The 15,514-nt window shown below is 38.6% G+C and overlaps 1 protein-coding gene across 4 annotated transcripts in view; it reads right to left on the bottom strand.

The window, feature by feature from the left end:
* The window catches only part of LPIN2 (lipin 2), an 88,338-nt gene that overhangs the window by 21,686 nt on the left and 51,138 nt on the right, over positions 1 to 15,514 (bottom strand). For all 4 annotated transcript variants that reach the window (XM_046671493.1, XM_046671494.1, XM_046671492.1 and 1 more), the window contains 2 exons: positions 8,535 to 8,630; positions 5,283 to 5,584 (listed from right to left, as the gene is read on the bottom strand). In XM_046671493.1, coding sequence (XP_046527449.1) covers positions 5,283 to 5,584; positions 8,535 to 8,630 — 398 coding nt within the window. The remainder of the gene's footprint in view (positions 1 to 5,282; positions 5,585 to 8,534; positions 8,631 to 15,514) is intronic.

The following is a 15,514-nucleotide window of genomic DNA, read 5'->3' as shown; positions in this document are numbered from 1 at the left end:
CGCTTTGGTATTCTTGAACTTGCAGAGTTAACAGAACTAACTTGCCATATAACCTCGAAAACATCCCTCAGAAGCACCATGGGCCCCAGTTTTTCATCTTTATTTGGAAATTTTTCACTTGTCCTGTCTACTTCACAGAGTCAGTGTGAGATTTATGTGATGTACTATACTGAAAACTCTGAAAAGTATAAAGAAAAACTCTGCAAAGTGTGAAACACTACAGCATACAAGTTTAAGAACTTCTTACAGAAAATTCAATGTTCTACTAGGGCAGATATTAAATGTAAAAATGAGAATATCTGTACCGCTTAATTTGCTAGACTAAAAATAGGACAGAAAACAGTTTATTAGTTTTTAATATTGTTCTTCTTCCTTTATATCTTAATTTAACATACTCTGCTTTACCACTAACTTTGACATGTAATGGTTTTTCCACAGGGCTGAGTCTTCTAATTTAAGGTTTTCTTAACTCTAATCTTCTTTCTCTCAGAAGGATTAAACTCTGGCATACGACCCTAATTCAAAGGGAGAAAAATATATACTTGAAAAAGGCAGACATCTGGGTAAAAATACTCTATTTCTTAAGAAAGGAAAATCAGATGCTTATGAACAGTCCTTATTCGCCAAATTTGAAAGGACAGTACAGCTTAACCCATCACTATTTACATATTGGAAAGTGGTTTGGAAAGAACAATGTAAAAGCCACAGAAACTTTTTGTTAAAAATATTTTATTTTTGGAATGCATTTCACTGCAGTACAAAAAGTAAGCCAAGAAGAATTCAGAAAGCAAACTGGATTTAGTAAAATATTGAGAGACCAGAGAACAGGCAACATTAAGAATTTATAACCCCAGGAAGACACGAAATGGCCTTCTCTCAGCATATCCTGACCAAAATAGAGCCCATCGTTCAGACCTATTAGAGTGATGGAGAAGGGTGCTGATGCTGAGGTTCCTTTCAGTCCTATGATTCATTAACTAAAATAAGACTTCTAAAAGTCTGCTAAGCACTTTTCAAAATGGCACACACGGCTGAGAAGAGGCCATCAGTTACGCAGACCCTGGCAGAGCAACTTAAAACTAAGTACATGTCTTGAGAATATACTGGGGTGCATATATCAGAATGCGAAGAAAACAGTATGAACGCTGATTACACCTAGGTCAAAACATAGGACAAATATGTACATTAAAGCTGAACAGCAGAGGATTTGAGTAGGGTGACCGTTTAACGCTGAGTCAGGGCTGGGGGATGGGAGGTTCAGCTGCTGAAGTTCCTAAGTGTGTATAGAACACTTCAGCCTTCACAGACGCACTCCAACATCACGTCTTCAAACTCAACATCATTTTCTAAACCAATCACCTTCCCTATTCAAAAGCCAAGAGAGGTTACATGATGTATACAAATGTCAAAATTCACTGACTTGCATACTTAAGATCTATAAATATTATTGTATGTAAATTACACCTCAAATTTTTTTAAAGGAAGGAAAAAATCAATAGAAAGTTAAAGTAAATAGCCTGAATTATTCATGTGGGATAAATGAGAGGGACTAAATGAGTTTTAGTCTATTTAAGTGGTAGTATGTAAGAGCTAAATGGGGTTGCTAACTATCATGAACAAAGATTGCTAACTCTGTTAACAACATGTTTATCCTCAACATTAGCACAGCACTGGTAAAAAAAAATTTCAGTGTGGCTAAATGATATAAGTTCACATTTGGATATATGACATGTCCCATAAAAGATACCTCAAAATAGGGCTGAAAGGAGACCTGTAATGTTCTCTGTCTGTTGTGTCGAAAATGAAGGGGAGGAAAGACAGCGAGTAAGCTGCACAATTGACTCAGGTCACCACAGAACATGGAGGGTTCTCGAGAAGCCAATTACTGATCAAGAGATGAAATAAGCAGCCTCAGGGCCATAGACGCTCCCTGTGAAAAGTCTCAGGCACCCTCTACTTGGCTCCCAGATCTACCTTGTAAGCAAGTCTGCTTTCGTGGATTAAAAGAAGAGATTACTTTCTAATGGTATGGGCTTACTCCTCCATTTTTGTTACTGCTGGGTATTTTAAGTATTTCCATCAGTGGCACATTTCGTATATTTGCTCTCAAGATTGTGCTACAGCACTGTCCACTCTGAAAAGTCTCTTCCTTCCAGAAGGCTACCTAGGCTTAGGTGCAATGTTTTTAATACATATACACACTTACACAGCCATCCATCCTCTGGAAGGATCAACAAGGCTTCCATGATATATTCAAGCCAAAAGTTCATCTTTAGGAAGGGAGAGAGGCTCATGAGGTACAGTTTACGCAAAGCCCTGTGTAGTTTAAAGCTCTCCAATTTCCATCAATGACTTTCTTCTAGCTGTACAAAGGCAACCTGCTTTAAAGGATGATTCCGTCTTTCACCTGCCTCCTTCAAAGAGCCTTGATTAACCTTAATTCTACTATTATCAACGAAATTCCTGGAAAGTAAGGAGTTGAAATAGAATGCATTTAAAAATAAAAACCTATTTCAGTATCTTCTCTGGAAACAAGGTGTCTTTCCTAGGTGGTAGGGGCTGAGGAGGGGAAGATATTTGAAAGCTGCAAATCCCCAATCCCATGTAATTTCTAGATCTCACAGGTGCAAAAGGAGTTGACCTCCTATTCTTCTTCTCTCAGATTTAACACACTATTTAATATGCTGTTAATACTTTTGACCCCAAATATCTTCTCCTAAATTATTTTAGAATCTAGATGCTGAGCTAGAAGGGGCCCTGCAAACTATGCAGTTCAATTCTCTTATTTCACAGATTAAGAAACGGCAGCCTGGGCGATCAGGAGGCTGCTGTTCCACCCTCAGAGGTGTAACAGGCCCAGGCCGCCACCTTTCAGCTCAGCGCTTATTTCAGCATTCTCCTGACTGCTACATTCTGTCTTTTTTAAGTACTAATTTCTGTTGGCTACCTAATTAAGCAGATCCTGTTTTAGGGAAATTTCAGGAAAGAGTTCCTCCAAGTGGCAGCATCTGTAATTGACTGGTGACCTAAAGAAAAAGCAAACCACCAAGCTCCTGGTAATTATTATTTATAAGGCCATAGTTTACCTGTGCTCTGATATGCCTCCTTACCAGGCAAGAAAGGTTCTGGCCCTGAGAGAGAAGCTAGTGGCCACATATAACTGTGGACCACATCAGTACACGGACAGATCTGGTTGGCAAAGCCTTTCGCACAATCAGGAGAAGGAGGGCACGCACTAATATCTGTGCAATGCATTCACTTACACACTCCTTTAGAATGATTCTCGTGCATTTAGTAGGTCACTCTGCATATGTTTTAGAAATGTTTTAACTTCCTAAACGGAAGCTGGAGGTTGTTTTAAGAGTTCAAACTTTGCTCTAACAAAGAACATGTCAACAACACTCTGGAGGCAAAAGTGTTACTTCAGTGTTCTTTCTGGTGGATCTTGGAAGAATTCTAGTTAGCAAAAATATTTCAAAGAATTAAGGCACTTAAGGGAGTATTACAGTGTTAACCCAAATTAGCTAACCTACACATTTTATTACAAATAAGCCAAAACTTTTAAAGGAACTGTTTACACTCTTCTTAATAGCATCGAGATCAAGCAACAGAAGATCTAAAAGAGTCTTTTAGTTTTTCTCCTAGGGAAGGAAAAGATAAATAACCCTTAAGAGACTGAAAGCAGAAAGAAAAAGGATGGGAAGAGTCTCTTTTTAAGAAATTGTGATACTTATTATCTTAAAATTCTTTGGGAATCACTGACGTAAAAGTGGAGTTTAGAACATTTATAATTAAGCTCTTCCCAGCTAGTATTTTGATACTGACACACAACAAATTATCCAAATTTGTTGGTTTATTTAGAATTTTAAAATTTTATAGGTATAAGTTTACCCTGCTCTATAGAGTCTAAAGTACTTTTTCACTCTTGCATCGTCTTTTTGTTTAGTTCTAACAGAGGAATTCTGCATTCTATCAGAATTGAAATCAAAGTCTAATATATTCAGCATGGGAGGAATGAGAAACACCATCATAAATATGACAGTTGATAAGTAATAAAAAGATGAATAGAAAAAACTTCATATATTAAAAATTACTATTGAATGTAAGATTTTGTTCCAGGATTTACAATTCAGATTTTAAAATTTTAGAAAATGAGCACACAGTTTTCCCAAAAAGGAGATTATACTATGTTATTCACTAACAGTGTAATTATAGTAATAATATATTAATAACAGATTTTTTTTTCTGACAATCATTTAAAACAAAAGCTTGGTAAGTACTAAATCAAGGCAGATTTACACTTAGTTTATATTTGGTTTCTGTAACTGGAGAAAGAAATTATTTCCTCTCTTTTCCATGATGAAGAGAACTTTAACAGCACCAACCTTCCTGGAAAGTAGGGCAAGATGTCAGAGCTGAGGTGAAAACATACAACTGTAGCAGCATCTACCTCATAACACCATCCTCCCCCAACCACTTCAAATAAAGGGTCTGGAAACTCAGGGTCATTTTTGGGCAGCAGCTTCTCGTGCAATGGTCATCAATAAAGAGAACCACCCCAGTGACACCCGTACTGTTCTTCCAGTGCCAGGGCAATCACTGAGTGGAACAAGTGGAAGACAATCTTCTAAAAACCAAATCCAGAATGAAATAATGTGTCCTACCCACAACTGTTACCTCTTAAACCCCAGGTAGTGATGATTTGAAAACTTGCATATATTTTGAGCTCTTCTATTGAGCTGGTAAATAAGTAGTGATCAAGATTTCTCACTTTATAAAAAAAAGAAACCTCCGTCACTCTTCAACTTATTAGGATATCTTGATGGTGGCCTCAAAACAACTCTATACTTTTCAGGAACAGGTGAGATACCAAGCACAAGACCGCTGGGTAGGGAGGTACACAGGATGTTGTATCTGCTTCCACTCCTATCTGCCTGCCCAGGGGCAAGTCACTAGTTCAGAGCTTCTTTAGGACTTAGGATTTATTTGGCTTTTGGAAAGCTACTGGATGAAAAGACACACATTGCCAGTCTGCTTCAAATGATATTTTAGTATCACAGCAGGATGTCTGATGGAAAATTTCACAGAGTTGCAGAAAGGAAAAAAGAAAATGCCTCTCCCACTTGATTCCACAATAAACTGTCAAGGGGAAAGAGAAGCCCAAACCTCAGGCTGTAAATACAGACACACAAAAGAAATAACAGCAAATCGTGTATGGAGCTTTGTCCGCAGCACGCACCCTAGCACCTGCACAAAGAGCCCTCCTGGATTGAGAGCCCTACCTTGCTGACTGGGCCCCCTTGTCATCGTCAGAACTCAGGTTCACATCCACGGTGTCCTCCGCAGCAGGGCAAGTGGCCTGGTCTTCCTTCTTACTGTCCTGTTTACATTTCTTTCTCCTTCGTTTTTTTTTTTTCACAGAACTTGGTGCAAAAACTCTCTCCGTGTCCAAGATGTGTGAGATGTCTGAACTCTGAGATGGTCTTTCATTTCCACCAGATTTCACCAAACGGGTGTCAATATCTTTAAAGAACTGATCTTCAGTAGGAATTGGTGAGGTGGCAAGGTAAGCAGGAAGCTTTTCCTTAAACAGAACACAGAGAAAGAAAAGTTGTCCCCGACAAACTGGAAAGTGAATCAAAACAATGATGAGTTCTTTGCGTCTGTGAATTTTACAGGGGAGAAAGAACACACCGTCCCTGAAGTGGGGGTCTCCCTGAGCCAGGGCACTGCCACTCTGCTCTGACTGCGTCTTCACCCTGCTGCACACAGCTAAGTGCCAGCTTATCTCCATCCACCGACCTGAATACATTTGGAGGAACAGATATACCAAGTCAGCACGAAACACACGAAAGCTATAATCAAGCAGGGCCAATTAAATTCTCTGTAAAGAGAAGTTCAAACCAGCAGGAGTATTCTGAGGAGGTGTTAAAGCACTCTGTCAACAACTCAGAAAGAATAACAGGATAAAGCAGAAGGCAGGGATCACAACTACCCTAGCAGACAAAGAGCAGCAGGACAGGGAACGGAAGGGAGGAACGACAGTAAAATCTAGAGGGGCTAATTCTTGTGTTTGTGAAACTACCTGAAGGTGGAAGAAGGTGATTATAATAGAGACAACACCCTGTTAACAAATGGAATTCATGGATTTTTAAATCCTAAAGAATTTAAGATAGCCTTCCAGGAATTCAAATAAGAAAATAAGGCCCAGTAGTTAGAAACAATTAAACTCCTAATTTAATATCAAATAAATGATTAAGTTTGGTGTTCAGGAAAGTAACTTCTTACTTACTGGCTTGATTCCTTTGTATCACGGGGGAAACAGAAGGTAGGCAATAGAGAGAGAAATTAACCTCAGATAATTTAGAATACTCAAGTTGTTACATAATACTCCTGAAAATAAGTGGGTTTCCATAATTGCTTTTTGCGGGGGGGGGGGGGGGGATTAGCCCTGAGCTAAAATCTGTTGCCAATCCTCCTCTTTTTGCTGAGGAAGACTGGCCTTGAGCTAACATCCATGCCCATCTTCCTCTACTTTATATGTGGGATGCCTGCCACTGCGTGGCTTGACAAGCAGTGCTAGGTCCGCACCGGGGATCCGAACCCCAGGCCGCTGAAGCAGAATGTGCGAACTTAACTGCTGCGCCACGAGGCCGGCCTCCTAAATTAAGCTTTTGAATTTGGCCTTGGTAAACATTACCCTGAAGTTGAAGTTTTGTTTACCCAACCAAAATTTGTATTCACCAGCAACACACACAGAGAAACTGTGATGATAGGATATGATTCTGTAGGCCCCCAAGGCACCCAGGTGATAGGCTGTGGTCTCTGACTTCCAGGGCCTTTTAATGCAATGGTCTTTGCTATGAATAAAGTTTACTTGTACTTCTTAAAAGCTGTTTTGTCTCTGGTGGTGTTTCCTAGTTCTATTACAGCACTGGTTGTGTTGAGGGGGAATAGAAATAACCTGAATGTCTTATCAGTATGAGAATGGTTAAACAGTGGTATAGTCATACTATGAAATATTTTGCAGCTATTAAAAGAATAGAGTTCGATCTAGAAATACTGCCTTGAAAGGGATGTTGATGACATGTAGTTAAATAAGAAAAGTTTGAGAGAAACAAAAAAGTAAAACAATGGGAGCCAGAAGGCTTTTGGTAATGTTTATTCCCCTTTAAACTGTGAACTCCTGGAGAGTCGGGGCATGTTTTATTGATAATATGTGGTATGGAGTAGTGACTTCAATGCTGTTGGATGAAGTAACATTTTTTAAAGTGAAGCACACTAAAGAAAATCTGGTCAATTTGGTCATATATGGAATAGGAAAAGAAAGCTGGAAAGTTGACACTCTCCAAGTTGACCTTGCTAAGCACAGTTTTCGATGGAATCATCAGAAGTGACCATGAGAACCAGCTAACAGCAACACCCTAGTCCTCTCACTTGTTCATTTACATGAAGCCCAATCAGTGTTATGGATTACACATGATTTTAAGAAACACATCAAAAATATTTTATTCTTGTGACAACTCATTTATTGTTTCATTCTGCCTTTTGCCTCAGTGTCTGATGACAAAAAAATTTTGCTTAGGCAAAGTAAATGCAAACAAGGTTAATATGAACACAAGTAATTACGGTACTAGGAAAAATACTGGTCTTGTAAGGTTGCCCTTCATAATTACACTGTTCCATTGCTGCTTTACATACTTCTACCTAAGTTGTTGGTTTTTCTCTACACTAAAAAATGATCATCTCATTCTTCTATTGTTTATTTTTTGGTGACGTTTTTTCCTTATCACATCAAACTGGCAGTTTGTCTTCAAAACCAAAAAATGTAGTCCTGTATCCTTAATAACTTGAAGGTTATCATTTTTGCTATCTGAGATTTTACTTTTTATGATGAAAGACAGAACAACGCCTTCTAAGAACTTTTTAAAAGATCCTTACTACATGCCTCGAGAACAGTTTACCACCATTCAAATCAGTGGATACACAGAAGTGAAAGGGGAAGACAAACTGTGCTCTCCTGCTGAAAGAAGCCAAACATGCAATAACTGTTGATAAAGGGTAAAGACCACAATAAACTAATTCACGTGACTGTTCAAGGTTAGGGATGTCACGTCCCTAACCAAAATGGTAAACATGCTTACCAAGTTTAAAGGTCAAACGTACACAAACAACACACAGCCTGAAGATACACGCCTTGATGACGTAGGCAGAACAGAGTGTACTGAAGTCAAGGCGTAAACCGTAAGAGACACTAAAGAACAGTCGCTAAAGACAGAGGACAAGATGTACCTCCCTTACAAAAAGAGCCTTCTGCACGCTCTCTTTACCCTGAAACCTGGTGTGGAGAAAATTTCCTCACTCCTCCAGCTCCTTTCTGACAGCTTAGTTCTTCAACCTAAAACTACAGCTTGTCTAACCAGCAACAATCTTCTATACAACTACCTATGAAAACTGCCAACATTTCCGATTGGGGACATGCACCTGAGGCCTGAATACAACGCGTAAAGTGGATGTGACCCACTAGAACTTACATATTCCTCTTCAGTCTCCTCCACAAAGAAAGCTTCTCCATTGTCACCCAGTTTCATGTGAAGATCCACTGCATCGCCATTGATTTCTATATCAATCTAAGGGAGAAACAAACTGTCACTTAGCATTAAGAGTCTTTCCTTCAGGCTAAACCAAGCCTAAATTCTGGGTTCTCAAGCCAACTTGGTACTGGGGTTCCCACAGTGACAGCCCAAGAGAAACACTGCTACCTGCCCCACATCCCACCCTAGAAAACCAAAGACACTAGGGGATGGGTAACCAGAGACTGAAAGAAAATGTTTTATAGTCTAATTTTATAACAAAATTTTTCAATTAGTTAATTTCCCGAATGTCATAAAATAGGGGAAATGTCACCGTCAAACATTTGAACACTTTCCGAGTTATAACACAGGCAGGCCTCACCTCGTATAGTTCAGATAAACACAAATTTCAGTTACCACGGTATGTTAACTATGAGTAACTGTAGAAAGGACAAACTTTAGTGCCAGCATTTCCATCCACAAGTCACTACGTAAACAACAGATGCCCATCATGATCAGTTACTCATCACACCACTTTTTTGAAGTTTATCAGTGACTGGTCTGAGCACATTTGTTATTCAGTTCAGGCACAGACAGTAAAGCATGTAGTTGTGTTGCCTCGTTGTCTCCCAGTGATAAACCCTTGTGACATTTTATAAAAATGGATAATTGAGAGAGGAAATTGGCCAAGGTCAAAGTGTAATAAACAAACAAAAAGTAATAGTGTTGGAAATAAAATTCAAACTGGATACAAACAGAGTTAAAGAAGAAACAGCTAACTGTGGGCACAGCGATCCTGCTACCATTTGAGAAACTTGAGATGTGCGGCCAGGACAACCTGGTGAGCGTGAGCTTATCCACACAAAGGAAGAATGGTTGTGACAAAAAGAATGAAGATGGCCCAGAGGAACTGACACAAGGCAAAAAAACTTCATGGTAAAGGAACTCTCAAAGATACTTCATGATGCTGAAAACTCCAAAGGATGGAAAATTGGAAGCTGATCCAAGCTTAGAAAGGAGTATGATAATTTGCCAAGACAAGGAAGAGATGCTTGCTCCATATCATAAGGTTTACATCAAGAAGGCAAGCACTGTTCAAACCAACTATTCTTGGTAAGTTTTTTGACAAAGAAATAAGACCTTTAGTTCTCAATGTTTCTAATATTTTAAATCGCAGTGTACAGTCATGTGCCACATAATGACATTTCGGTGAACGACCAACTGCATATACAACAGCGGTGCCTTAAGATTAGTACCATGTGGCCTAGGTGTGTAGGAGGCTATACCATCTAGGCTTGCGGAAGTACATGCTACGATATTCACATGACAAAAAAATCACCTAATGATGCATTTCTCAGAATGTATCCCCATCGTTAAATGATGCATGACTGTACTAAATACTATTTTTCATTTTCCTATACATTTATAACTGAGGAAATTTTTAAAGTTTTGACAAAAATTTGTAAAGTTCATGGAAGAATCCTAATTTTTTTCAGTGATATAGCTTGCTTTGAACAATTTCAGCTTGCCCAGTCATATTAATAGTCTATACTACCATGCAAAGTGAGAATTGTTTATACATAATATTAAATACTATCATATCACTTAAAAATAATGTAGTTGTTTGAGGAGGAGATTCAAGATGGCAGCACAGGAAGAGCCTGAACTTACCTCCTCCCATGGACACACAAATATACAGTTACATATGGATCAATTCCCTCTGAAAAGAAAGTGAGAGCTGGCTAAACACCTGCTGCTCAACAAAAAATAAAAAGGACCACATGGAGGTGGGTAGGAGAGGCAGAAAAATGTTCTCACCAAATACTGCACTCCTGGCCTGGCAGCACACAGCAGGGAGGGATCTCACCAGATGGGTGCTTCTCCTGGAGGAGCAGGGAGATTACTTAGGCACATCAGGCACCCCAGCCCCTGGGATCTACACTGGAGAGACGAGCAACCAAAATGTGTAATATAGAAAAACAATTGAGTTGACGGCAAAGGGTCCCAAAGTGCTATAGGAAACTAAGATTCTCCTCTCAAAGGGTTCGCCTGTGGTCTCACTCACAGTGAAATAACAGCAGTTTGAAAAGTGCAGACTATTTGTGAAGGAGAGTCATTAGTGAATCTAAAAGCATCGGCTGGAGGGGCGGGAGATGGCAGAAAAACTCCCCAGGGATAGAGGCACCACTGTTGCCCTCCTTGCCGATGGTTCAACATGTGCAAATCAATCAACATGACATACCACATTAACAAAGGATAAAAATCATATGATCATCTCAATAGATGCAGAAAAAGCATTTGACAAAATTCAGCATCCGTTTATGATGATAACTCTGAACAGTCAGTAGAGAGGGAACGTACCTCAACATAATAAAGGCCATATATGACAAACTCACAGCTAACATCATACTCAATGGCAAAAAGCTGAAAGCTTTCCCTCTGAGATAAGGAACAAGACAAGGCTGTCCATTATCTCCACTTTTATTCAAAATAGTATTGGATGTTCTAGGCACAGAAATTAGGCAAGAAAAATAAAGGCATCCAAATTGGAAAGGAAGATGTAGAACGTCACTCTTCACACATTACATGATATTATAGAGAAAACCCTAAAGACTCCACCAAAAAACCAGTAGAATAAATGAATTCAGTAAAGCGCAGGATACAAAATTAATATAGAGAAATCAGATGAATTTCTATACACTAATAATGAGCTGTAAGAAAGAGAAATTAAGAAAACAACCACATTTACAACTGCATCAAAAAGAATACAATACCGGGGTCAGCCTGGGGTTCACAGGTTCAGATCCCAGGTGCAGACCTACACACCGATCATCAAGCCACGCTGTGGCAGCATCCCACATACAAAACAGGGGAAGACTGGCACAGACGTAAGCTCAGAGACAATCTTCCTCAAGTAAAAAGAGGAAGATTGGCAACAGATGCTAACTCAGGACCAATCTTCCTCACCAAAAAAAAAAAAAAGAAAGAAAGAAAAAAGGAAAAAGAAAAAGAATAAAATACCTAGGAATAAGTATAACCAAGGAGAAGAAAGACTTGTACTCTGAAAACTATGACACTGATGTAAGAAAATGAAGATCAGACAAATGGAAAGACATATCATGCTCATGGATTGGAAGAATTAATATTGTTAAAATGGCTATATTACCCAAAACAATCTACAGATTCAATGCAATCTCTATCAAAATACCAATGGCATTTTTCACAGAATAGAACAAAGAATCCTAAAATTTGTATGACACCACAAAAGACCTTGAATGGCCAAAAAAATCTTGAGAAAAAAGAATAAAGATGGAAGTGTCATGCTCTCTGATTTCAAACTATACTACAAAGCAATAGTAATCAAGCAAGAATAGACAATGGTGAAAAGACAATTTTTTCAAAAAACGGTGTTGGGAAAACTAGACAGCTACATGCAAAAGAATGAACCTAGACCACTATCTTACACCATATACAAAAATAAATTCAAAATGGATTGAAGACTTAAATTGAAGACCTGAAACCATAAAACTCCTAGAAGAAAACACAGACAGTCAGCTCTTTGACATGGGCCTTAGCAACACTTTTTTGGATCTGTCTCCTCAGGCAAGGGAAACATAAATGCAAAAGTAAATGAGGCTACATCAAACTAAACAGCTTTTGCATAGTGGAGGACACCATCAACAAAAGGAAAAGGCAACAAACTGAATGAGAGAAGATATCTGCAAATCATACATCCAATAAAGGGTTACTATCCAAAATATATAAAGAACTTATACAACTTAATGCCAAGAAAACAAACAACCTGATTAAAAAACAGGCAGAGGACTTGAATAGACATGCTTCCAAAGAAAACATACAGGTGAACAGGCACATAAAAAGATGCTCAACCTCACTAATCATCAGGAAAATGCAAATCAAAACCCCAATGAGATATCACCTCACATGGGTAAGAATGGCTATTATCAAAAAGACACAAAATAGGGGCTGGCCCCGTGGCCGAGTGGTTAAGTTCGTGCGCTCCGCTGCAGGTGGCCCAGTGTTTTGTTGGTTTGAATCCTGGGCGCGGACATGGCACTGCTCATCAAACCACGCTGAGGCGGCATCCCACATGCCACAACTAGAAGGACCCACAACAAAGAATACACAACTATGTACCAGGGGGCTTTGGGGAGAAAAAGGAAAAAAATAATAATAAAAAAAGATCATTTAAAAAAAAAAAGACACAAAATAACAAATGCTGGAGAGGATGTGGAGAAAAGAGAACCCTCATACACTGTCAGTGGGAATATACACTGGTGTTGCCACTATGGAAAACAGTACGGAGATTCCTCAAAAAATTAAAAATAGAACTACCATACGATCCAGCAATTTCATTTCTGGGTATTTATCCAAAGGAAACAAAAACACTAAAGCAAAAGATATATGCATCCTTACGTTCACTGCAGCATTATTTACAACTGCCAAGATATGGAAGTAACGTAACTGTCCATTGACAGACGAATGGATAAAGATGATGTGGTGCATATATATACAATGGAATGTTATTCAGCCATAAAACAGAATGAAATTTGCCGTTTGTGACAACATGGATGGACTTAGAGGGTATTATGCTAAGTGAAATAAGTCAGAGAAAGACAACTATCCTATGAATTCACTTATATGTGGAATCTAAAAAACAAAAATCAGACTCATAGATACGGGGGGCGGTTTGAGGAGTGGGCAAAATGGGTGAAGGGAATTAAGAGGTACAAACTTTCATTTACAAAATAAGTCATGCAGACGTAATGTACAGCGTAAGGAATATAGTTAATAACATTGCCATAACTTCGTATGGTGACAGGTGGTAACTAAGACCTATCATGGTGGTCATTTTGTAATGTATATAAAAATCGAATTGCTATGATGTACGCCTCAAACTAATATGATATTGTATGTCAATTATACTTCAATAAAAAATAATACAGTCATTTTTCTGTAGGCTGTGACACCTGACGATAATAAATGAACGCCAACTTTCAAAACTCTTATGGGTAAACTTGTAAACTCCAATTTTAGACTGCTGAAGGGATATAAAGATGAACATATATAAAGATATAATATAGATATAAATAGAGCAGTCCATAACCCAAGTGTACTTAGCTCTGAAAGGCCCTTATCGGGGGAAATACCACATGGTCTGCTGGGTTTTTCCCAGCAGGCACCAGTTATTCCTTCTGACCCGAGACTGAGTGCTGGTTCACATCCAGTCAGTGAAGGCAGCTCCATCTTCCCAGGAGCCAGGTAAGGACGGGATAAGTACCATCAGGTTAAAAAAAACATTAGTTGACTATGTTGTCAAAATGCTTGTTATAAAAATCCTATGTAAGAATAACATAACCACATGTAGTGGTAAGGAAGAAAACTAACCTAAATATCTGTAAAACAGTATTTTCATTAAATATTCTAAGTCTAAAGACAAAAAGAACTATAAACAAATATTGTACAGTAGTTAGTAATTGTTTTAAGTCACAGAGATGTGGATTGGCAATTCTGAAACTATTTTATGTATATTCTAGGATTGAGCAGTAAGTAAATATATCGTGGATAATGACAGGCATGTTTCTCACTCTTGGAGGAGGATGTTACAAATAAGGAGACGAGGAGGAACCCTTGTGGTGACGGACTGGAATGAGAAGCATGAGGGTGAACTCATGATTTTTACAGACAGATATGGGGGTGTGTGTGTGTGTGTGTATACACACACAGATTTTCCAGCTCTGCCCACTGAGAGGGCCTAGAAGGAACGACACCTCAGTAGTAATGAGCACACCAAGTGAATGGATGCTTTGTTCCTACACAGTTATTTTCTAATAAAAGGAACCAGGGCTCCTTGGAGAAATAAAATAATTCCAGGGCTGAGGTAGGGGAAGTAGAATGATTTTTAAAAATTTTTATTTTCATTTTTTCAAGAACATTCAGTTCTACTCTCTTAGCAAATTTCAATTATATAGTCCAGTGTGATAACTATAGTGACCATGTTATACATTAGATGCTCAGATCTATGTTTTTTTGGTTTTATTGTGGTCTTGTTTCTAACACTGTGAAATTTCAGTTGTGCATTAATATTTGTCAAACACCATATAAATGTGCCCCTGCACCCCTTGTGCCCACCGTCTTCCCTGCTTCCCCTGGTAACCACTAAATTGTTCTCTTTGTCCGTAAATTTGTTTATATTCCACATATGAGTGAAATCATATGGTGTTTATCCTTCTCTGTCTGGCTTATTTCACTTAACATAATACCCTCAAGGTCTATCCGTGTGGTTGTGAATGGGACAATTTTGTCTTTTTTATGGCTGAGTAGTATTCCATTGAACATATACACCACATCTTCTTTATCCAGTCATTAGTCACTGGGCACTTGGGTTGCTTCCACATCTTGGCTATTGTGAATAACGCTGCAATGAACATAGGGGTGCATAAGTCTCTTTGTATTGCTGGTTTCAAGTTCTTTGGATAAATACCCAGTTGTGGGGATAGCTGGGTCATATGGTAATTCTATCTTTAGCTTTCTGAGAAATTTCCATACTGTTTTCCAAAGTGGCTGCACCAGTTTGCATTCCCACCAGCATTGGATGAGGGTTCCCTTTGCTCTACAACCTCTCCAACATTTATTACTTTTTGTCTTGGTGATTATAGCCATTCTAATGGGCGTAAGATGATATCTAAATGTAGTTTTGATTTGCATCTCCCTGATGATTAGTGATGTTGAGCATCTTTTCACGTACCTATTGGCAATCTGTATATCTTCTTTGGAAAAATGTCTGTTCATATCTTTTGTCCACTTTTTGACTTGGTTGTTTATTTTTTTGTAGTTCAGTTGTGAGCTCTTTATACATTATGAAGATTAACCCCTTATTGGATATATGATTTGCAAATATTTTCTCCCAGTTGGTGGGTTAT

The sequence above is a fragment of the Equus quagga genome, chromosome 9, assembly GCF_021613505.1.
Source record: "Equus quagga isolate Etosha38 chromosome 9, UCLA_HA_Equagga_1.0, whole genome shotgun sequence".
NCBI lineage: Eukaryota > Metazoa > Chordata > Mammalia > Perissodactyla > Equidae > Equus > Equus quagga.
This window is presented reverse-complemented; position numbering and strand designations above follow the sequence as displayed.